The following is a 26,127-nucleotide window of genomic DNA, read 5'->3' as shown; positions in this document are numbered from 1 at the left end:
TTTTACGCTATCGAAAACGTTAAAAAACTCGCACTAAGGGCACAGCAATAGTATATCGAATATATCGCAAATAATAAAATTATATTAATAGGCTTTACTAAAGAAATCTTGTCATTAATTCTTATATCCTAATATGGACTTTTCGCTATTCCCACACAAAAAAAGGTTCAACATTATAAAGATAAAAAAAAAACCCAAGTGGTTCAGTTTTGGCCTGTGGTACCTAATTATGACAATTGAATATACCAGATGTGCTTGTAAGCTTGTCCGCTTTTAAAGTTAGAAAAACGGAGTATTGCACACGATAGGACTTTAGGCAAAGCAATTGTATAAATATTTCAAGGCCCACAAACATTTCCTTTCATATCTACCGTGAGGCATCACGGCATCGTCTTCTCATAAGATATTCGAGGCACGGTCAGTCTATAGAACAATGAACTCAGTATAAGTCACGTCCTTACCCATATCATCACGTTCGAACGGAAGCAATGGTAACTGTACTCGAGACGTTGGTTCGAAATGAACTCTATATTTGTAGGAAGTAGGTCTGAAATCGAGGTTGCACAGCTTATCGGGGCTTCCTATGCCGGCAGCTAAAACATGACAAATGTAGAAAGTTTAACTGTCAACGGGTTAAAACCTACATTATTTACGAAAAATTATGGTAGCACTTTAAAATTTAATTTTTTTTTTTATAAATCACTGTAATACACTGTACACTGTAATACACTGTAAGCCATGTGACCGAATCTAAAACCTTGTTATTATTATCATTGTTGAAGATCGATGGACGAGCTGCTTGCATATCTGCTAACGTGACGTCATGACGTGGTTAAGAGCTATTCTTTCACACCGAAACGCATCACTACTTCAGGGCGGAAAATAGAGAGGATCTTGGTACTTACTCCTACTGGCTCATAATTATTTATGTTATTACACGAGGTGATGTCGAGGAAGAGATAGACCAAAGAAGAAATGGATGGTTTGCGTGAAAGACTATATGTGTAAGAGGGGAGTGAACGAAGAAATGGTTTATAATAGAGGAGTGTGGAAGGAGAAAGTAAGTTGCGCCGACCCCAGGTGATTGGGAGAAGAGCAGGAGAATGATGATGAGATAAGATCGATATAAAAAGTTACATCTTAAGCCGTTAGAGTACTTTTAATTTTAAGCCATTAAAACTAGATTGAACACAAAAAAAGTTATATAAAATAAATACAGTCGGTACCTCAAAATCTTTCTTCATTTAAGTGTAAGTCATTAAACTTTCTCGTTTCTCTAAAAATAACAGAATTTAATGCTTGCCTAGTGATATATTACATAGAAAATTTAAAGTAGGATATTCTGGGATGTGAGCGAAGGCGTGTTTATACTAGCGTTTATAAGAGCGGAAATTATGCTTATAAATCTGATTTATTTTTAATGAATTTTGTGTTTATTACATATGTATGCTTTATACTTGACCTAGTAGATCGAATCATCAACGCAGAGCCTAAACTGCTGAGGCTGCGCTGACTGAGGCGCGCTGCTACGCTGAGGCTACAGATTTGAATCGACTAAGCAAAAATAGTTTTCATTATGTCAACAATCCGTGTAAAATCAAAAATATATAAATGTTCACTTATTTTGACGATTTTTCCCATAATTTTAGATCACTAAAAAGTGAAAATAAAGGGTTTGTAAAAGTTTACGAAGAAATATTATAAACTAGCTGACCCGGCAGACTTCGTAGTGCCTCAATCGATGAATAACAGACAAACTTTTGTATAAAATAAACTTGAAACAAACAAAAGGAATCCGTCCGACATCAAAGGAAAAACAAAATTGTTATTTTTATTTCATTCCGAGCATTTTCATATTTATCTACCTTTTAAACCTTCCCTGAAGTTCCACAAATAATTCAAGACCAAAATTAGCCAAATCGGTCCAGCCGTTCTCGAGTTTTAGCGAGACTAACGAACAGCAATTCATTTATATATATATATATAGATAATACAATTCATATTAAACATTCGTCAAGTACCAAGGAAATTGCACGATATAGACTAACGCGTGACCCGATCCCGTATGCAGAAGGTCAGTACTTATAAACAGAAGTTACAATCAATTTTAACCACGAATCGACCATTAAATTCATATTATGACGGTAGGATATCCGTCACACAAAACAATTAAGACTCGGTACTCATATCTCATGATATTTGCTAACATTCGCTCAGCTTGACCTCGTCTTCTGTAACTAACTTAAAATCACGTATGCCGTGATAAAAAGAAGTAGTAAAACAAATGCCACGATCCTCCTAGATCAGAAGTTGGCAAAGGGCGGCTCTTTGAACTCTTGAGTGTGGCTCTGGCACAAATATCCTACGGGCTTGCCTGGCCTTTAATATTATCCGGCTGTGGACGAAAAAGCCGGTTAATAGTATGTACAGTCACTTAATATCAGCACCCCTGACTGATGTAACAAGCAGCATACAGAAGCAGCAGCATACATGAAGCAGTATACAATATAGCATTTATTTTATGATTTGCAATAATAAATGCTTACTACATTTACAAACAAATTTGGCTCTCTATTTTTTAAGTCGTTTTAATTTGCATATTTGGCTCTTTGGCTAATAAGTTTGCCGACCATTGTCCTAGACGATTGGTCAAACTCCATTGTGTCTGTGTGGACTAAAACACAACTGCCCTATTTCTTCTTGCAAGTTTTTTTATATTTTTTTTATTGCCCTTGTAGGCAGACGAGCATACGGCCCACCTGATGGTGAGTGGTTACCGTCACCCATGGACTTCAGCAATTCCAGGGGCAGAGCCAAGCCGCTGCCTACCGCTTAATACTCTCCACAAGCCCCGTTTGAAGAAGGACATGTCATAGCGCTCGGGAAACACCGTGGAGGGGAGCTCATTCCATAGCCGGATGGTACGTGGCAAAAAAGATCTCTGGAAACGCACTGTGGATGACCGCAGTGGCTCCAGGTAGTATGGATGAACTCTACTCCGGTGGCGGGCGGTGCGATGGTAAAAACGAGATGCCGGTATAATCTCGAACAATTCCTCAGAGAACTCCCCATGGAACATACGGTACAAAATACAGAGGGAACCGAAGTCCCACCGCAGACCCAGAGGTTCCAAACGATCCGTGAGAATGGGATTATCGACAATCCGAACGGCCCTCCTTTGTATGGAGTCAAATGGAAGAAGCTGGTATTTGGGAGCCCCGGCCCAGAGATGGTGAGTGAGCAAGAGAGACCTCATCAGAGATCATATGATCACATATCAGCATAATCGCTAATCGAATTTACTATTAGTGGCATGTATCATAAGCCTATTTCTGCCGCGAAGCAGTCATTTCGATAGGACAGCTACGACACAATTGAGACTCCGACCTCAAATCTCAAGGTGGGCGTTTAGCTCGTTAACCTAACAATACGTCACATTTAGGTACAAAAGTGAGAGGAGGTAAATGGAAATTAAAGGTACTTTGAAGAATGCGGGATCACACCGAGACTACGAAGGTCTTCTAAAACGGTAGTTCCTAACCTCTTTTCCTTCCCCTGGTCTCTAATAAAAGTTTCCCTGGCAATGCCATACCTAGGAATTCGTCTCGTAACCCTTGAAACTTAGACGGACTGCACACAAACAAATGTACCGTAATTTACAAATCCAACGCTCGTAGTAGCTAGCACCTTACTAATTATCTATACTAATATATAAATCTACAATGGTTGTTACGGATGTTCCGTTATAACTACTGAACTGTGCATCCGATTCACTTGAAACTTGGTGTCCATGTAGCAAATCCATGAACTTAATGGATAGGCTAATATTTATATGAGTGTTAAACTCCCTACACCAGTTGCGGGGACGTTAATGATGAGAATCTTTGTGGGGGTGAGAAACAATCATGTTAATTTTAAATGCCCAGCGAAGCGGACGGGTACAGCTAGTTAGTTATAATATTCATTTTAAGCTACACATTGTAAACTCAATATGATTTAATAATCTTTGTAAAATATATCTGTTTAGCTTCTCAGTATTTCCGCGAATGCCAGTATAATTTTCACAATCACAATATTTGGAGTACAAATGGGAATCGCTACCCTTACCGTTACGGCTTTTTACCGTACCACCGTACCTAACACTAGATTAATTTTACTAGAGGTCCCGCAGTAGTCGAAATTCGACTATAATAATTAATTGGAATTGTAAGTTTGTACACTATTATGATTGTATTTTATACTTCTATAATCACAAATTTCGCCAAGACTACATTATAAAAAATATAAACAAAGACAAACAATACTTAATCTAAATTTGACAAAAGACGTCAAGAACAAAAGTTTGACAATAAATAGTATGCATGCGTGTGTGCGTCAAATACATGGTATGTAGCGTGTGTAATGTTTTCTTTATTGATTTAATGTATCTTTTATGCATTATTTTAAAAAAATATTAGCATTGTGCACTTCTTCTCTATCTAATATATAAAATTCTCGTGTCACAATGTTCGTTCCCATACTCCTCCGAAACCGCTTGACCGATTCTCATGAATTTTTTTATGCATATTCAGTAAGCCTGAGAATCGGCTACTTTCTATTTTTCATACCCCTAAGTGATTAGGGTTGTCCACCCCTAACATTTTTTTTTATAAGGACATTTTTTTTTTGTTATAATGAGGTATTATGTGGTTGAATGAGGTTTTGTTATTTTTATTATATATTCCCTCATCATTCACAGCACTACATACCTCTTTCACTCATTTACCACAACCTTACACACTTACAATAAGTTAGTTTTTTTTTCTACACTAGAAATTCCCTAGAAATCTTATATATGGCAAAACAATGTTTGCCGGGTCAGCTAGTATTCTCTATAAGTGTGGAAAATTTAATACTCCTCCGTCCGCGCAAATTTCCTAAAAAGGGATACAAAGTTTTTGCTTCACGTATTAATATATAGATTACAAAAACCTGTACCTTCCTGTGGGATTTCAAGACTGACAGAGTCGAGATATTGTGAGACGCGCCAAATCATCAATCTTTCAAGAGTGTCAGAGATATTTATTTAGCACGCTTATCGCTCCGCTTTTTAATGTGACCACGTCCTTAGCTGCACTATGACGTTCGTAAGCGCCACATACCGACACCGGCTCAGGTAAGTTTGTGTTTTATATTTTTTTTTTTCTCGAATGGTTTCGCAGTAACAAGTTGCCTTGTCCGGAATTCAAGAACTTCGCAATACCAAAATTGGTAATTTTTTTTTTCCAAGGACATTGGAGGCTTGTATATGTGTATGTGTGTGTTTTTCTTCACTAATCTTCACTAACTTCACTAAATTCTTGACTGATGGTAGGACCTCTTTTGAGACCGCACGGGTAGGTACCACCCCCTGCCTATTTCTGCCGTGAAGCAGTAATGCGTTTCGGTTTGAAGGGTAGGGCAGCCGTTGAGATCTTAGAACTTATATCTCAAGGTGGGTGGCGCATTTACGCTGTAGATGTCTATGGGCTCCAGTAACCACTTAACACCAGGTAGGCTGTGAGATAGTCCATCCATCTAAGCAATAAAAAAAAACATATTCCAACTATCAGATTAATTTATCAATCACTAGTTACATCACAACAAATAGAAGTGTTTGCACGTACAACTCCAACAAACGATTTAAATAAAGCAAGAAAAAACCGTTTTCGTAATATCACTCCAATAAATAACTCAATGCGGAACAACAGCTGTTGCAACGCGCATTCCACTGAAGTGTTTAAGTGATATTCACAGCGATGTACCGCGCGCTAAATAAAACAATACTCACTTTCCGATTGTACTAAAGTGTTATTATTCTATTTGAGATGGCGTAAAAAACAGCAAAAGGGGCAAACATTTGAAACATGTGGGTGGCGCATTTACGTTGTAGATGTCTATGGGCTCCAGTTACCACTTAACACCAGGTGGGCTGTGAGCTCGTCCACCCATCTAAGCAATAAATAAATAAAAATTTGAAAGGTGTATTTTTTTAATAACATCTCTCCTACTTTTTTTTGAAGTTATACTTCTTTAGGCGCGTTGTGAAATATTGATGAGAGTGAAATTTTACGATGCGCGCGCAGCGTGACACAAAATTAACAGTATGAAATTGCCCACTAAATCGCTCATTACAATACGACCGACGTAACTTGGCCAGTCTGAATATAGCCGCAGGTGAACTTTCCGAACCGTACCGAGAATTACCGAGTTTATACGATGTCAAGAAAAGGGATGTCCAATATACGTGTTTGTGGATGTTGTTTAATCGATTTTTTTCAAATTGATTGAAATTTAAATAAAAAAAAGAAATAATTTTAATAAAAATAAAGTATAACTTCTTACGCGCGTACATAAGTACACGCACCCTTTTTTTAAATAACATCTCTCCTACTTTTTTTTTCTAGTTATGCTGATATCCTTGAAAGGCTATTTCAGCTTCACCCTGGCGTGTAGGTGAGCTCACGGGGCTCAAACCGGGTGTGTTGCTAACACTGGCCCTAGCAAGAGCAGTTCTTCGCAGAATCTAGCACCGGATCGGAAACGCGACCCACTGAGATGATCCGGCGAGAAACTCAGTGGGCTGTGTCTATGAGTTAATTTCCGCTTGCGACGCAGAGCTCGACGAAGACGGTGACCGGACTCTCTCTTACAGTGTGATCATAAGGACACTCAAATCCCAACACAAATTAAAATTAAGTAAATAAAAATGTTCGAGAAGGCCCATTTGAGATATAATATAAAAAAATAGGCATTACAAAATTAATTATCGGGCTGTTAACACTATTAGAACACCGGTAGAAGGGAAAAGACCCGCCGGCCGGCCACCAAACCGTTGGTCGGATCAGATAACTGCGCTCACTGGACTCTCTGTTACCAACGCCCTGAGAGAAGCCGAAAACCGAAGCAAATGGAAGCTGAGGGTACAAAGAGCCACGAAGGGCGTTCAAGCACACGACCTTCAGCAATGAAGTATTCGACTAAGAAGAAGAAGAACACTATTCTTTCTTGTTCTGCTGTGAAGCGTTTTTACGTTCTAATTTGAAAGATACGACAATCGTTTATTTATTTATATGAGTCTGCTATCTCATTTCCTAAGGTGAAGGATGATTGACGAGGTTTGGGTCGGGCAAATGAACCCACGTGTAGCCACGGGACGCTGGATTTGTGGTAATTGGCGATACGTTTTCATAATTACCTCCACGTTTACTACTATTAATGTCTTTCTCACATTTTGTTTAATTTTGCTCGAACATCCACAAATTTAAAACACAATAGACTTGTCAAATCGCTCTTGACTGATCTGTTTTTTTAGGAATCTTATTTTTTAGCTATAAATAACACTCCATTAAAATTTCAAGTTGCCTCAAAAACATTTTTTATAATTTTTTGCAAAATTTTTTTGCACGCGTCTGGTTATGTTACAACCCCAATTAAATTGTCTAGCTTATTTTTTTTCGTATTTATTAAGTATTACACTGCAACATATATAAATTGCGTATTGCCTGAAATATATTTTTGGGGAAAAAAAATTAATATTTAAAAAAATGTAGGGGTTGATTTAGCCCCGCTACTCACCAGCCAGGTCTACAATTCCGTGTTGGAATATAATAGGAGAGGTATGTGACAAGTTTTCAGCTTGCCTCAAATACCTACCCAAAAATTGGTACCAGCTCTCGGACTATTATGTCCCTGTCAACTACTAGTTGACATGGGCCCTCTTCTCCCCTGCCCCTTATTTTATTGAAACTTGCCTGTCTCTGTTTGTCTAAGGTCTATTTGTATTTAACTATCTTGCTTCTCTGTTAAATTATCTACCAAACTACGCAAAAACGTTATTCCTTTCCACGACAAAAAAAAAGGAAACCATTGTTGAAACTTGAAATTGTTTAGTGTGTCTCGAATCGGGAGTGCGTGGCAACGTGTGTATTGTGATATTGACATAATTCCAATAATTTTAATACTTTTGGTGAGTGTATTTACGTGGTGTTTTGTTATTTATAAGGTAAGTTATCTCTACTAATACATAGAAATAAAGGTTTCAGCATGAGAAACAAAATTTAGCCTTGTCTAAACCTGATACATTTGGCGGTACATTTTGGCGTTTGCTTTGTTCGCTGACGCCATAATTTTACTCTCATTTTTTGTTATTTTTTGCCTGTTTTATCATACTAAATGCGATTAATATGTTAGATCAACTAATCATCAGCCGGAATAGTAAAAAACATGAGCAAAATGTGTCAACCACAGAAATAAAACAAGACAGAACGGTTACTAAAACTTGTTCGCTAGCATTTCGCGCGTGTCATTTTTTGAGAAGCCACGCCCACAGTTTCACGTTAATTTCATTTTGGGCCGTAATGTCAATCGTAGTTTAAATTAAAGAACACAGTTTAAATCTGTCCTTTTCGTTTCTTTTGTAATATCAATGACAGATCATCGACCCAACACAGCTTAAACTATCAATAAGTTTAAACCATGTTTAAACCTTCCCAGAGTAGCATTTAAACCTTCCTTCATGGATTAGATGTAAATATGTCATTTTCAATAACGTTAAAAGATTTTGTATTTGGGTGTTTTTGTTATTAACCAGTAACATGGAATAATACAATAGTGATTCAGATTCAGATATCGATGATTTAAATGGTTTATATATATATATATATACAGTCAAAATCTGTTATAACGACATCGAAGGGACTGCTCATATTCAGTCGTAAAAACCGATAGTCGTAACAACCGGTGATGTTTAATGTGTATCGCGCAAGTACAAACAAATCGATAGGGAATTATTGGAAAAATATATTTACATAATACGCGATTTTTCTTCAATATTAATTTGTTTTCTTTTTCTTTGCGAAATTTTGAAAGTTTCACGAATAACTCCACAAAGTTTTGGTGCGTCTTGTCTATAGATAAGTAACAAACTAACTGAAGAGATATGAAGAAGTGGGCTTTGACTACCGCATGCACGTGTTTTATTTCTAAGAATTAGAAAATACCCTACACTAAACTAAATCCTATTGTTTTCTTTCCTGATTTTAAAAGCCATTGAAGACAAATGTAGATACCTATTCAAATTGTTTACAATACAGCTTAGCCAGTCGTTCTAACAGATCTAATTCTTCGAAATATTAGTTAAATGTGGTCGTTTTATGAGGTATGTCGTTATTACCAATGTCGTAGAAAGCAATATTTTTAATAAGGCGGTCATATGGCATTCAGCCGGGACCTTTGTTCTAGGTTATTATAACCGGCATGTTGTATTAAACGATGTCGCAGTAAACGGTTTTGACTGTATATGTATATATATATATATATATGTGGGATCGTTCATAAGTAAAAGTGGGATGAATATAGCGAAATTCTTTATTTTACTTCACAATCGCTTCGTACACGTCTTTTCTAAAACTATTCCATTTTTGAACTTCCCTCTCTAACCTTAAACTACTATCTTTTTCTGAACCTAATAGAATGTTGCCATTAATACTTAAGGTACAACAGGCACAAAATAAATATTAAAAAAAAAAACAAATTGAAAAAACGTAATAAAAATAACACTCCCCACACGGCCATCCTGGTCATTCATCTGACCCAGATGAACTATCTTCATCCACGACCCAAGGCTTCATTAGGTCAGCCGAGCTGGTAGTATTAATAGGACCTTCACCGTCGCCGACTTTTCTTACAGCGTACCGGTCATGGTGCTTCTTAGCCACTACTTCGTAAGGCCCCAGAAATTTTGGATACAGCTTACTTCCCTGGGTGAATTGAGTTCGCTTGATAGCAACCAAGTCACCTACTTCGTAATTTATAGCCTTTTTCCTTTTTATATTGTAGCTTTTGACATTCTCCTCTTGTATCTTCTTGATAGATTCTTTAGCTTTAGTTCTTAGTTCATTTCGTTTCGCACTGTAATTTTGTATTTCCTCTTCTTCTATCAGCTTCATAATATCTTCATTTTTGTCTTTCATCTTTGTCCCAAAAAGAAGTTCAAAAGGTGTCATACCAATACTTCTCTGGTACGTGCTATTCAAACAGCGTTGTACTCCTGAAATTCGTCTATACCACTTCGTCGGATCATCAGCACTAAGCTTACTTAAGACGCTTATGATTACTTGGTGGATTCTCTCGACTTGGCCATTTCCTCGTGGCTGTCCAGTAGTAATAGTGTAATGAGTAATACCTTCCTCTTTACAGTACTCCTGAAAATTTGTCGATGTAAATGCGGCGTTACGATCTGAAATAATCTTTTGTGGTGAGCCGAATGTTTGTTGTTGGATTCTTAACTTATCTAACGTCTCTTCTGTGGACAAAGTTTTCGTAGGGTAGATCCAGGTGAATTTAGTAAATCCATCCACCACAGTTAGGATGTGCTTATAATTTTTATGGGTTGATGTCAGTGGACCGAGGTGATCAATATGATATGTCGCCAGCGGAACATCTCCTTTATCCAACGGATGTAAGTATCCCTCTTTCTTTCCTTTCTTATGCGAAATAAGAATACATTCCACACAATTATCTATAATCTTTCTAATCTTTTCTTTCAGGTTCTCTATGTAGTATTCTCTTTTCACAAGTTCTTCCGTCTTAATTATCCCAAAATGTCCATGATCGTGTTTTTTTCTTATGATTTCAAATTGCATTTTCTTTGGAACTACAATAAGTCTCGTACCATCTTTTTCCTTACAAAGTATTCCTCTTTCTATAAGATAATCTTGATAGGGTCCTTTTTCCAACATTTTCTTTAAAAGGTTAGTATGCGGATCATCGTCTTGTGCTTTCTTAAGTCGGGCTGCTGTTTCTGTTAATATCATACAAATCGGGTTTCTGCTTAACGCGTCAGCATGTTTAAGTCTTGTTCCAGGCCTATGCTCTATGTCGTAATTGTACTCTTCAAGAAGTAGGGCCCAGCGCGCAACACGCGGAGGTAGATCTTTCTTTTGTAACGTCTTAGTCAGAGCAGAGCAATCTGTGATAATTTTAAATCGAATTCCTAAAAGATATACGCGGAATTTCTTAACAGCTTCAGCAATTGCTAATATCTCCAGGTAATAACTATGGTAGTTTCTTTCGATAGATGTCGTCTTTTTGCTCATGTAATAGATCGGATGCATTTGATTGTCTTTTGGGCTCTTTTGTAATAAAACAGCTCCATAGCCTTCTACACTCGCGTCTGTATGTAGCTCCGTTACCAAATCAGGATCATAGATACGCAGAACGGGCGAACTGCACAGGATGTGTTTTAACTCACTAAAAGCCTTCTCACACTCATCACTAAAATAAAATTCAGCGTTTTTCTTCAGTAGATTGGTCAGTGGCCTTGCAATTATCGAGTAATTCTTAATAAATTTTCTAAAGTACCCGGACAGTCCTAGAAATGACTGTAGGGACTTTAAATGGTTAGGTGTCTTAAATTTTGAAACTGCTGCAATCTTTTCTTTTGATGGTCTTACTTCGTTATCCTGAATGATGTAGCCTAAGTACTCTATTTCTCTCCTCATGAATAAACATTTGCTCCAGTTAAACATTAATCCGTATTCTTCAGCTCTCTTAAAAACTATTAATAATTTATCCAGCCCTTCATCTTGTGTTTTACTTGGTATTGCTAGATCATCCAAATATGCTAGAACGGTGTCATCTGAAATGAGGTCTTGAAAAATGTAATTGACGTATCTTTGGAACACCGATGGTGCCGTACACAACCCAAACGGCATTTTTATAAACTCGTATTGCCCTCGAGGCGTTACAAAGGCTGTGTACTTTATACTGTCGCGGTGAACGTTCACATGTAGAAATCCATTCTTTAAGTCTAATGTCGTAAAAACTTTTGCACCCTTCAGTCTGTCTATCTGATCTTCGATAAGCGGCAATGGGAATCGATCTCTTATAATTTTCTTATTTAATCTTCTGTAGTCTATACAAAGTCGGTAGGTCCCATTCTTCTTTTTGGCTAGTACAATAGGACTTGAGTAATCTGATTTGCTTGGTCGTATAATCTTTTGGTCTAACCACTCTTTTATTTGTTCGTCAACGACTTTCATTTCCAGCGGTGATAGTCGCCGTGGACTCTGGTGAATTGGGTCTTCGTCGGTAAGTACTATTTTCATTTCAATATTTGTTTCTTTCTTTGGTTCGTTAGGTTTATATTCTTCTATCATCTTTGTTAACTTATTTTCAATTTCTTTGTTTTCACAATCTTTAAAATCAGTAACACTCTCTTCAGCCGATATAGTTAATTGTAAAATCTTCTCAAGAAAAATGCCATCTGTTGTAAAATTCACTTCAAAGTCCTTCAGGATAGGATTTCCTAATATAACTTTGACAGGTATAGCATCATCTTTGACTACATGGAATTTAATATCAGCGTAGTAATCATCAATTGTAAGTATGGCATTCAAAACTCCTTCAGTACGTAGTTCTTTTCCAGCAATTCCAGTTAAATTAATTGTGAAATCTCTAGTATAGCTTGATTGGTCTCTTAGAATGTTCTCAACTTCAGATATTTTGATCAAATTAACGTCACTTCCAGTATCGATTAAGGCTGTCACTTCAACATCATTAATCTTTATCTTCTTGTATGGAGCTCTAACTTCTCTTATGTCTTCTGTAACATTTACTTTCCCTTCTGTACTATTCATTTTTATACTTGTATTATTTTGAATATTTAAAGTATTCTTTGGTTTGATTGTACACTCTGGTCCCTTATGGCCAAATTCATTACATCGGAAGCATTTGATACCCTTCTTACAAGCTGGTGCTTGATGATCTAAGTCACCACAGTTAAAGCATCGCTTCCCGTTGTAGTTTCTTCGAATTTGAGGACGTTGAGGAGTGGTATTAGACGTAGTGGGGCGGTTTGATATTTTATTCTTCATATCACTGTAGTCCTTCAATTTCTTACGGAAATCTTTAAGGTTTGATGCACCATACAACATAGATTTGTTAGACTCACTGTCTCGGATGCCATCGATAACATATTCTATAAGAGCATCGTCTTCAATATTACCGTGAAGTGCACACTCTTTCATGTGGAGAAAATACTGCTGGTACGTCTCATCACTTTTCATTTTTCGTGAACTGAGATTCTTATGTATAGCAGCACTATTTAGTTTCGGACCAAATTCTTCTTCGAGTTCATTCTTTAGCTTTGCCCAATCTTTCACACCTCCTAGTGACCGTAAAAATAACTTAGCAGTTCCACGAAGCAGGCGTTTTGCATAGATAAGTTTTTCGGTTTCCGTCCAGTTCATCAGTTGTGCCGTATCCTCCAATTCGTCAAACCATAATAATATAGGGTAAGTATCATCGCCACTAAAAGTTGTTATTGACTCCTCCAAATCACGGAACGGGATATAAGGTGGGTCATTTCGAGATTCGCGATCTTCTGCTTCTTTAATATCCTTCTTCGGCGGCATCTTTAATGGGTCCTTACCTAAGTTTTGAATTTTCGAAATAAATCGATGTTCTTGTGTTTTTAACCTTCTTATAAAATGTTATTCGTAAATTTTTTGTTAAGTCGTAATGTCAAGTCGTATGTGCAACGTCTGATATTCGTTAAGTCTTAATATTCGCAAAATCTTCTTATCATCATAATAACTTTCTTCGTAAAACGCGAATAATCGTTACTCGTAAAGTGCAGTAATCGTAAAACTTGCCGTCTTGAACATCCTATTTTCATTTCATCTTCGTATATTTAGTCGTAAAAAATATTAATTTATAATGACGTAATAAACAGTGTCCCGAAGCATTTTTTCAAATATGCATTTCAAACATCGGATCATAATCCGCATCCCGAAGCATTCGGTGCAGCGATTGTATCGGTAATACAGTCTAACGTGCTCGATTTCTTGAATGACTTTGAACAAACTGTTGTACTACTACCTTAGTTTTATTCTAGCGCGGGTTGGTAAAACAAATTCAGAATGACTTGCCGGTTGCTTGTATTTTGTTGATAATATCTTCGTAAATCTTCATAGTTCTTCCACACTGATACTTTTCTCAATCCCGGACGAGCCCCCAAAATAGTTGTGGGATCGTTCATAAGTAAAAGTGGGATGAATATAGCGAAATTCTTTATTTTACTTCACAATCGCTTCGTACACGTCTTTTCTAAAACTATTCCATTTTTGAACTTCCCTCTCTAACCTTAAACTACTATCTTTTTCTGAACCTAATAGAATGTTGCCATTAATACTTAAGGTACAACAGGCACAAAATAAATATTAAAAAAAAAAACAAATTGAAAAAACGTAATAAAAATAACACTCCCCACATATATATACGTTATATAGTACGTTATTCGTACAAGAAACAATCAATGGTATGAGTGGGACGTTTTAAAATTCATACGGCGTTTTCGTGTTTCCAAAACATCAGCACAAGCTATTTTATGTGAAATTGGAAACCAAATTCGTCATTCTGCTTCACGGTAAATATTATTTTAATTACATCAAAATCGAATACTTAATAAATTGCTTTCAAAATGAAAAGATAAATTACCAAAAAAATTATATAACTTGTGTAGAAGTACAGTAGGTAAACACAGGCTATTTTTGTTGAATATTTCTGTATTTCATTGCATGTTTTTTAATTGCTTGTCATAATTAATTCATTATATTAGAAACAATTTTATTATATCAATGATTTTTATTATTTCCGGAACAATGCATTGTCCCCAATGAACCAACTTCTGCTTACACTAAGATTCTATGCAACTGGAAGTATGCAAATAGCAGCTGGAGATTTCAGTGGAGTTCATCAAACTACAGCAGGAATAACAATTAAAAGAGTAACAAAAGCTATTGCAGCCGACAGATTTAACCATCTTAAACTTCATCTTTCGCCAATTGAACAACAACAAAATCAAACTGGCTTTTGTTCTATTGCTAGATTTCCTTGTGTATATGGTGCTCTAGTCTGTACACATATTCGTTTACAATCCCCAGGAGGGCAAAATTTAGAGCATAATAGAAATAGGAATGGATACTTTTCATTAAATGTCCAACCTAAAATTTTTGATGTTGCATACTAGGTGGCCTGGTGCTAGTCATGATAGTACTATTTTTAGTATAATAGCCGGCAAACTTCTTGAGCATTTGTTGACGTAGTGGGGGTAAGTTTGCGCATGGTACACTCACGTGCAAAAATATTATTTACTCTGCGTCATAATGCAATTAAATTATTAAAATCAACATATGTATTTATTTATATATTTATTAGAACATCAACAAAAAATATAGGTTAATAATTGTAATAATTTAATCTTGGGGTAAAATAGATATTCCTTCTATTAAGTCAAAACTAGAGCTGTTGCCAGGTCTTCGTTCAGTTGAAGCGAAGCTGGTATTTGTAATTTTTTTTTCGTTATCATAATCTTGACCATTATCATCATCACTGTTTTCATCACCCGAGTCGCCATCATCGTGTTAAGTCGACATAGGGCTCATCGGTGTAGTTTACGACTCGGTCGGTTCGATCTTCTTTTTTGTCTATAATTAATTATTTTTTGAAGATATTCGATTCGTAGTAATCGAATGTTACTTTTTTCAATTACCAGCTTCCGATTATTTTCTGTTTTTTTTTTCCATCTGAAGCCTAGCTCTTTCATAATTCGTCGTAAACTTCATTCCGAGCCATTAAAATGTATATCTTCTTTAAAATTTTCGAAGCCTTTTTATTACAGATTGAACGAAACTATCCATTCCGGTAACTTTCTTCTTCCCTGATCTTTTCTTACCCGGAGTCCCAAGCACGATGAGCAAGCCAGAGCCTTTAGCTTCGTTAATAATGCACCTAACAGTACTCACTGATGTTTTTGTTGCTTCCGAAGTCTGTTTTACTTTTTCCATAATATCATTCTTCCCCTGTTTTATAATGAAGCAATATACGTCGTACACAATTTTTCTACCCTTTCTTTTGAATACTCCACCAGTTTGTCGCGGCATAGTGTATTTTTTATAAAAAATCAACAAACACTCAACAAATAGCAATGGCAACAAAGTCAACAAGCAATTATAATAAAATATAACTTAACGATTAATAACGATAGATTTTTCACTGTACGCAAGCGTACTTTACGCAAGGTTCGACTGATCTACCAATAACGCGCTCGATACGATTTCCCCTGCCGTCGCGCCTCACCCTCACCACCAAAGTGATCTAAAATTCGGTTCTGCGCAGCCAAGGTCATTTGCTCACGATGTTTGCCGGTTACTATAACAGTCGTTTGTGTGCTGTTTTCGAATATGAGTCTCATATTCGCACTAGAAATTGTATAGAAAGGTGCTTTGGAATATGGAAAAGACGCTTTCCTGTGTTATCAATTGGTATGAGAGTAAATCTAGAGTTAGTACAAGACATTATTGTTGCCTGTACATTTTGCATAATATATACATAAATAACAGAGATGGAATTCCAAGTTTGAACATAGAAGAAAATTCAATAGATTTGTCTAGCCACCCAATAAATGTTGATAACGGAAATTTGTTAAGGGATAACAACAATAATTTAAAACTGAAATAGTTTTAAATGATTGTTGTTATCTCTTAACAACAATCATTTAAAAACACAATTGTTAATAAATAGTTATTTTAGTATGTTACATCAAAGAAATAGATCTTGCATTATAAAAACTAAAATAGTTTAATTATTGTAATAGTTTTAAAAATAAAACAACTTTTACATAGTGTTTATTTTTTATTTATTTAATTCCTTTTTCTACAACAATATTTCTAACATTTACAAGTCACATCTCAATTCATGTTCTTTTTTTTCCTGTTGGGCTTTGTCCCTTATTTGTTCACATCTAAGTTCATGTTCTATTTTGTCTTGTTTTGCTTTTTCTTCCAAGTGTTTTAGTTGAGCATTAGCTACATCCTTTTTCTTTTGTGACAAGTCACCATAATTTTCCATTGTGTTCTTGAAACTCTCTGGATTTCTTCGGTGTTGACCGTTTCTTTTTCAGAATAGCGATTGGGGGTATGTTCTAAATAACTGGTAGAAACTGGAGGTGTGTCTTGGATGTGTAACTTAAATTTGTCCACCTAAAATAAAGCAAATGTCATTATAATTTTGACTTGGGACAGGTTATGGTATCTAAAAAAAACATGTGATATATAATAAACATTGATTGAGAAAATACTTTGTAGCACTTTGGCCTAGTTACATTTAGTTTTTCATAGTTATAGTTGATTAATCTATATTAAGCCCAGTATATAATTTATGCAGTTTGCCTAAAATCAGGTAAGGATTCAAAATGTAAAGAGTCTTTAGAATAGTCAAAATATTGAAATGGGTATTCATATTATTACTTTTAATATGTAGATTTTTTTTTTTTTTCCTTCCTAAGCTGAGAGCCTTGAGAGGCTATTTCAGCATAACCCTAACTTTAGTAGGTGAGCTCACGGGGCTCAAACCTGATGACGTTGCTAACACGAACCCTAGCAAGAGCCGTGCTTCGCAGAATCTACCACCGGATCGGAATCGCGACCCACTGAGAAGATCCGGCGAGAAACTCAGTGGGCTGTGTCTGAGAGTTAATTTACTCGTCGAGCCCTTCGTCGCAAGCGACGGGTTCGACGAGAACGGTGACCGGTGCTTGAAGTACCTAGCACCGTTAGTCGATCGGAAAATATGTAGAAATGTACCTTATCACAATCAAATCGTGGAGACAATCCTTTCACACTTGGCCCAGCTAGCTCCATTATTATTTCCTCTTCCTGAGTTAGATTGAAATCCTGCGATGGTCCAGGGCCACCTCCAGTGCAATAGAGGCTTCTTTTATGGATACTATATTTTCGTTTTAAGGTCTTTTTTAAATTTTCGTATTTAGCCCGCAGAGTTTTCGCGTCTCTTAGGCACATTCCAGAAGAGCTATTGTAATCTTCTGCGAGCTTTTTCCATGTTTCTTCTTTTAAATGATTGTTTACAACGTTTGTTGTTTTATTTGCTAACACATTCGAATATCTTTTTACTAGCGTCGTTAAAAGTTCCGTTTCGGCAATCGTAAAATTCGCAACTCTTTTCTTATTTTCACTCATTTTATTACATATTATTATTAAATATATTATAACAACAAAATAAAAAAAATCCCGATCAGTATGTACATACCTATGTATAAAATTGGATTAATTCTTTTTTAACGTCACTGTCGCGTATATTTATTGCCTTAATAATAAAAATCATAAAAATGATTAAAAGAATGAATGAGTAGTGAACGAAACTGATAATATTGCCATGAAAAAAGCACTGATCGAAGTTTAGTTTATCTCTCCACATTTTCGAATTGATATTACGACACAGGTTAAATCGATTAACTTTTTCCGTAGATTACGAACTCCATAGTTTAAACTACGTGTAATTTAGTATTTTCGTAATGCATGCATTAATTTCATGAATGCAAATAAGTTTCGTGCCCTGCGCGATTTTTTGGTGAAATTAGTGTCATGCAACTAATTTCATAGTGTAGACGCGACGTAAAACTAATGTCGCGAAAGGGCCTGCGCTGTGCGGACGTGTGTATTTTTAGTTCGCGCGCGCTTCAAGCCTTGGAAATGGATGGAGTACAGATAAAAATATAGCATTCATTAATGAATATCAACGACAAGAGTGTCTCTGGGACCCGAAACATCTACAGTAAAAAATCAAAATTATCTTCACTCATTCGAAAATAGTTTTTATAGCTCTTAGGATCTTCATCTGGTAATTCAGAGACTAATTTCATTGCACCTAAATGCCTTCTTGTTAACCATCCTCGAATCTACCAACGTCTATTTTCTTGATAGCCTTTTTTAAAGTTTTTAGGTACTTAAGCACTTCTTTAGTTACTGCGATACTGTGGATTTCGCGACACTAATTTTTTTACGAAATTACTTTCGCATTAATCGAAACTGCTTTCGTGAAACTGAGTTCAACATGCATGACACTAATTTTGTAATGTAAATTCCGCATTATAGATCGTATTTAACGAACATAGTAAAAGTACTGGTGGTAGGAACTCTTGTGAGTCCGCACGGGTAGGTACCACCGCCCCGCCTATTTCTGCCGTGAAGCAATAATGCGTTTCGGTTTGAAGGGTGGGGCAGCCGTTGTAACTATATTGAGATCTTAGAACTTATATCTCAAGGTGTGTGGCGCATTTACGCTGTAGATGTCTATGGGCTCCAGTAACCACTTAACACCAGGTGGGCTGTGAGCTCGTCCACACATCTAAGCAAGAAAAAATAAATAAATAAAAAGTAGAACCAGTATTTAGTTTCTCAAAAAGTAGACTTTTTAGTGAACTTCATTACTTAGTGATGATATGAAATATCTCCTTTCTTCATATTCGCTTCGCCACTTATGTTTTTGCAGTTTGCCACAGCACAATAAGGCATATTTGTGTCAATTTGTCTATCTTTTTACGTTGCAAGCGCAGGAGCGGGACTCACGTTCCGTAATGAGAGCGTGTTTAGAAAATCATGCAATATAGTGCATGACTTTGGCACGGGTGCACGCCCACTTCACCGTTCTATTTTGATATTATTTCTGTGGTGTCAACTATAGTAGAATTATTTTGACCGTGCAGTTTGGGTCATAAAACATAGCCCGGCTAGGGCGGTGAGCATGTTGCGCGGGTTCAACGTCATTATCGAAAAAACAAAAGAGTCATTGAAGGCAGGTACACGGCGGCGGGGTGGTATACGAAGGGTGGTGAGACATGTTATGTTAAGAGTCATCTGTACTTACCAGCAAATTATAGTACATTATGTTGAAGAGTAATGTGTTTTTATGCATTCGTTCTCTTATGAATTTTTTTAGTGACACAATGGCTACTCCTTTGTTTTGTATGAAAACTGCAGAATTTATTCAAAATAATATTTGCACTTGTTGTTATCAACAATATGTTAAAATTTTTCACTGAAATAAGAATAAATCCCGAAAAGTTACAAATTGTTAATTTCTGCCATTCTCGTTAACTTGTTGCGGCGATATGTGGTATAAGTGTTCGATTAGTGATTCTTTCTTTCATTTTTATCACTAACCCACAAAATGACAAAACTGAATACACTATCGATATCGCTTTTCAACAATAATGCGCATCACTATGCCTATCCATAAGGCTCGTGAGTAGAAGAGAGAGCGAAATACTCGCTTCACCGCTCCGATTTTTTATGACAGAATTTTGAATTTCAAATTTGAATCGTTGGTGCTGTTTAAGGCTGGGGCACTATGAGAGATCTGATTTTCGAACCAAATTTTTTTTGTACGCGTTTTTAAATGTAACATTTGGCAATGAAAACTGCGTTTGAGTGTATTTTTTTGCTGGTTTTATATACGTACTAGATTGTTTTTTTTTACTTGTTTTTTTGTCTGAGCGTGTAGATCTCATTGCAGCCATCAAAATCGACCCAGTAAGTTTTTTTGCGTCCGATGCATAGAAACTAAGTCAAAAGCAGATAAAGTATTTTAGGACTTAAAAAAGTTTTGAATTTTTTTGGGCTTGGCTTGGTTCTATTTTATTGTTTAGTTGTATTGCATGTATCAAGTGCTGTAAAAATGACAAGAGGAAGAGGTAATTAATATAAGTTGCAGAGCTGGTCGGAGAGGTGGTCGGGGAGGTGGTCCAGCGTAAGCTTTTCTACTAATCTTTAATTTTAAATTTCATTTTCATTTTTAGTTCTGCGAGTGGAAACGCTGTGGAGCCTAATCCCGTCCGTAGAACAATCGCGGTAAGATTCAACATAATTACCCTTTATTATATCAAATTGTTCAAACAGAATTCATTCATTGGATTTCTGTTTTCAGTCCAAATTCCTTGCTGGAGCAACTAAATACTCTCAAAGTGACAAGGGCTTTGGACAGTAAAAATCTGGTCAAGTTGTCTCTGGTTAAAAAAAACACCTTGCGGAGCTCATGCAAAAAAGACAAGTAGACAACTTTAGGACGTCTGATGCTCCAGAGCCAAAGTAAGTAAATTCAAAGTTTTACATGTCGCTAGCTTGTTAGTGTCAAACATGTTCTTATCCGGTCAGCATTACATTATTTATTTACAGAAAAGTAAAGGGAAAAGGAAAAGACAGGGAAGAAGACACGCAAGTCTGGGGCTCATTCCCACTTTTACCGGGGGTACCGACTGTACCTCCCCAACATGTACCTCAGCCGTGGGAGCTACAACGTTCACACGATAATTGTGTGGGTGAGTTACAACGTTCGCATCTCTGTCTATATTACTCTATCTATTTTCAAAAACATTGTTTTTTATGTATTATATATCCTCGTTTTTATACTCCAGATATCAAAAAGGAGGAGGAGGAGGACGATGATGTTATGGAGGGCACAACTCCCGACTTCATGATCCCGCTGCGACTGCTTGCCCAGGCGGTGCAGTCTGCTGGCACGCCTGCACGGACCGCTCAAGAACCTATCATGGGTAAGATTAACAGTTCCTACTATAGAGCTACAACGTTCGCATCTCTATCTATATATTTTCAAAAACATTGTTTTTTATGTATTATATATCCTCGTTTTTATAATTCAGAAATCACGAAGGAGGAAGAGGAGGACGATTATGTTATTGAGGGCACAACTCCCGACTTCATGATTCCTCAGCCACCGCTTGCCCAGACGGTGCAGTCTGCTGACACGCCTGCACGGACCATTCAAGAACCTGTCATGGGTAAGATTAACAGTTCCTACTTACTATAGAGTTACAACGTTCGCATCTCTATCTATATATTTTCAAAAACATTGTTTTTTATGTATTATATATCCTCGTTTTTATAATCCAGAAATCACGAAGGAGGAAGAGGAGGACGATGATGTTATGGAGGGCACAACTCCCGACTTCATGATCCCGCTGCGACTGCTTGCCCAGACGGTGCAGTCTGCTGGCACGCCTGCACGGACCGCTCAAGAACCTATCATGGGTAAGATTAACAGTTCCTACTATAGAGTTACAACGTTCGCATCTCTATCTATATATTTTCAAAAACATTGTTTTTTATGTATTATATATCCTCGTTTTTATAATCCAGAAATCACGAAGGAGGAAGAGGAGGACGATTATGTTATTGAGGGCACAACTCCCGACTTCATGATCCCGCAGCCACCGCTTGCCCAGACGGTGCAGTCTGCTGACACGCCTGCACGGACCGCTGAAGAACCTGTCATGGGTAAGATTAACAGTTCCTACTATAGCAGAAATCAGTTTTTTGCTCTGGCTTACGCAATACTTTAAGTTATTTTAATCATATTAAAAGTTTGCTTTTTTTTGGACATTGACTAATTTCACAAAAATTTATGAATTTTTCAGCTCCTACTACTTCAACAACGACATCCGGCTCTGGGAGGAGCGCTTACGAGTTTGGTAAGTTAGACTATGGTTTGCATTGAATGTGTCGCCTCTATAAGATGATTTCATTAAAACTTCTTCACCTACTTACCCCAGATGTCGAAGTACATATCAAGCGCGACTTCAAAGAGCCTGGCGAAGGCAGCGAAGTTGAACTTGAAGAAGATCCTGTCGATATTACCTTGAAGCCAAGGAAAGTCGACGAATATCCAGTGGACAGTGACAGCTTAGCGGCCCCGTCGCTAGTTGAGGCAATAAATAGTATTGATGCTGAAGCCGACTTAGCCCTTCGGACCGTCTTAGATCCCGGACCCGATCAAGACTTGCTCAGCTTCGATTGGCGATGCGATGCGGAGAATTTCGAGGGAGTCAGGGAAGTTTTTACTGTTCCGTCTACTGGCCCAACTTTTAAAAGCGCGGAACTCACTCCCTTGGGAGTCTTTCTGAAAATTTGGGATGCCGATATTATCGCCCACATAGTCCGCGAGACCAATCGGTATGGTGGTGAAATGTTAAGGCGTAATGAGAAGCCCAACTCCAGGCTGAAACGGTGGCAGGACGTTACCGATGACGACATAAAAAAGTTCTTGGCTATTATCATGTTGCAGTCGCTGGTAACAAACAATGTGGAGCGAGAATATTGGTATCCCAAATTAGATGAACTCCGAATTGGGAATTTCGGTGACATCATGCCCTACAACCGGTTTTTGATAATCAAACGTTGTCTACATTTTGTAAACAACGCGTCCTTGCCCGTGCCTTCCAACAGACTCGACAAAATTATGCCCGTCATTGAGCACCTAAATGAAAAATTTAGCTCCCTATACATACTTGAGCAAAATGTGGCAATTGACGAGTCACTCCTTTTATGGAAGGGGCGACTCACATTTTCGCAAAAAATTGCCACAAAAAAAGCGAGAGTAGGTATGAAAAGCTACGAGTTGTACGAGTCGAGGACCGGCTATTTGTGGAGGATGGAGGTTTACTCGGGCAAGGGACACATTCATGTTGCGCAGGTGGGGGTGCAAGAACCGGTTGAAGAGCATGAGGAAGGGGATGAGCCAGAGAGTGCTACTTCTAAGATTGTGCTCACTTTGATGAGACCTTTATTTAATAGAGGCCATACACTCGTTATGGACAATTTTTATAACGCGCCACTTCTATCTCGGATCCTCAAAGTGAAGCACAAAACAGATTCGATGGGCGCTCTCCGACTCATCAGGGAGTTTGTTCCGGAAGGCTTAAGAGAAAAGGCAAAAAAAAACATGAAAGCGGGAGAGGTGGCTTTCAGCACGACCAAAGACTTGAGTGTAGAAGTGTGGATGGACAAAAACGTAGTTGCAATGATCTCCACATTCCACCAAGTAAAAATCGACGGAATTGAAAAATATGGGTACTATAGATACAAACCCCAAGTAGTACTTGACTACAACCTCTCTATGGATGGCTTAAACCATAAAGATCAAATGCTGCAAGCCTACCCTATGGAGAAAGTGAGAAAAATCATCTGGTACAAAAAACTCTTCCGCCGATTGGTCAATGTGTCAATACATAATTCCTTTGTTTTGTTCAACCACAACCGCACTCAAGTCATTGGAAATCGTGAGTTTCGGCTGCAGTTGGTGAAGGAGCTACTGCAAGTGTGTGGACCTAGGGCAATTCCTCGGCCAATAGAACCAATGGCACCAGCTGCACCATCGCAGATGCATTTGCCTGTAAAAAATGAGCGATCGCAGCGCTGTAAGATGTGTCACGCAGCCAAAGTGCGTCGCACGACGGTGTGGAGGTGCAGCACCTGCGCGGTGAACTTGTGCATCGAAGGCTGCTACATTGAGTACCATAAATAGAGGAATTGACCCTCTGTCACCCACCCCACACAGCAGTAGGCAGCGGCTTGCCTCTGCCCCTGGCATTGCTGAAGTCCATGGGCGACGGTAACCACTCACCACCAGGGCCGTATGCTCGTCTGCCTACAAGGGCAATAAAAATTTAAAAAAAAAACACACACACCACATGTACCATTAGTCCATTGAAATGTTATTAGTTAATATTAATTTAAAAAATATTAATTTAAGGTCCGATTATTGCATTTTTTGCATGCAAACACAACTATTTGAACAATAATTATATACGTATTTCCATGTTATATAAAAATGATGATTCTTACATCAGTAATTTCTTATAAAATGCTAGGAAAATGCTGTAAAATGCCCTAAGTTAAAAACAAGAAAGTAAAGAAAACTTCAACGTATGTATAATATTTTAAAACTGCATGGAATTTTTTTCCTAATGTTTAAAATAATTTCTGGTGCAATGTAATTAAGGTAAAATTGTAAAATAAAAAATAAAAATTACTATCATCGATCACCTTTATCCGCAGAAACTTGTTAAAACTTGATTGCATACGGTTTGCGGGCTATCCTACGAAATCTTTGTTAAGTATTTTAAGTTTTTATAACATCATACAGGGTAGAAATATAAACTAATTATTTGTTATGGTGTAGTAGGTGGTTTTAATTTTTGTGAAATTTAAAATATATAAGCAAGATGTCCGTGGACTAGGCCTACTGGGGATACCACGTAAAAAAAAACGCGCCTACAGACTCTACCTCATGGGTGGCGGGGAAAAGAGTTAGGAATGAATAAGTAAAGTTGTACGAATTAAATCAAAATTTTGTAAGAATATATTTGCGATAAATAAAAGTCGAGCAAAAAAGAATTTTTTATATAATTTTTTATAAAAAAATTCTTACTTTTTTGCTTATAACTTCTTTAATTTTTTATTTTGGGCAAAAGTTGTATACTTATATTTGTAGGCAAAACTATTTGCTACAAATTATGACTACAAAATTTTTGTAAGACGCATAGTTTCCAAGATATCGCGAAAAAAGTGTTTTCACCCCTTTTTCCAAGATGGCGGCCGGGAGACAAGGGACCACATAGATTGCTAAATTTTATTTGTTTGTTGTTGTTTTATAGCATTAAATATCCACTCGTCGTCCACTTCGCAAAATTTCACTAATACATAAAAAAAACATGAAACATAGCGTATTTCTGACGTATTTCCGGATCACGCACTCAGTGTGTACCAAGCCTTTATTAGACCCGCCATTTTGTGATACTTTTTTTTGTTTACCTTTGAATATTGCAATGCGATCCAATGTACAAGTTTTATACCTTTTTAGAAAGGACTTTAGAAGTACTATGTTGTATAGCAATTGTTTTTTTTTGTATTGTATGGTACGTAGATCAAAAAAATCTGTAAAACGAAAGTAAGTTCACTGTGTGAATGAGAACTGTTGCACTAATTTTTATTCTTCTTAGTAATAGTAAGCGTTATCCCTATGATTTTTGTTTATTTAGTGAGAATATTAGTCTAGTTATTTTGATTATTGATAGTGATAAAAATGAAAGAAAAAATCACTAATCTAACACTTACACCACATATCGCCGCACAAGTTAACGAGAACGGCAGAAATTTACTTTTTAACTTTTCGGGATTTATTCTTATTTCAGTGAAGATTTTTAACACATTGTTGATAACAACACCGAACACGTGAAAATATTATTTTGAATAAATTCTGCCGTTTTGAAACGGAACAAAGGAGTAGCCATTGTGTCACTAAAGAAATTCAGAGAACGAATGCATTAAAACACATTTCGACTATAATTTGTAGGTAAGTACAAATGACTTATAACATAACAAAGTCTCACCACCCTTCGTATGCCGCCCCGCCGCCGTGTACCTGCCTTCGATGACTCATTTGTTTTTATCG

At 37.0% G+C, this 26,127-nt stretch overlaps 2 protein-coding genes across 2 annotated transcripts in view; both read right to left on the bottom strand.

Moving 5' to 3' along the window:
• Rcd6 (Reduction in Cnn dots 6) overlaps positions 1-26,127 on the bottom strand; it is a 50,732-nt gene that overhangs the window by 19,509 nt on the left and 5,096 nt on the right. The window lies entirely within an intron of this gene.
• On the bottom strand, positions 16,697-18,174 carry LOC149499702 (myb/SANT-like DNA-binding domain-containing protein 3). The gene is made up of 2 exons (XM_089739104.1): positions 17,667-18,174; positions 16,697-17,063 (listed from the first exon to the last, which is right to left on the bottom strand). Exons 1-2 carry the CDS (start codon positions 18,057-18,059, stop codon positions 16,890-16,892), a joined length of 567 nt encoding a protein of 188 aa, XP_089595230.1. The 5' UTR covers positions 18,060-18,174; the 3' UTR covers positions 16,697-16,889.

Source organism: Bombyx mandarina, chromosome 28 (genome assembly GCF_030267445.1).
Source record: "Bombyx mandarina strain Sakado chromosome 28, ASM3026744v2".
NCBI lineage: Eukaryota > Metazoa > Arthropoda > Insecta > Lepidoptera > Bombycidae > Bombyx > Bombyx mandarina.
This window is presented reverse-complemented; position numbering and strand designations above follow the sequence as displayed.

Coding starts and splice junctions, on each gene's coding strand:
- LOC149499702 (XM_089739104.1), bottom strand. CDS start 18,059: ATGAGTGAAAATAAGAAAAGAGTTGCGAATTTTACGATTGCCGAAACG. Junction 17,064..17,666: donor CACGATTTGATTGTGATAAG/GTACATTTCTAC, acceptor GCTTTATTTTAG/GTGGACAAATTTAAGTTACA.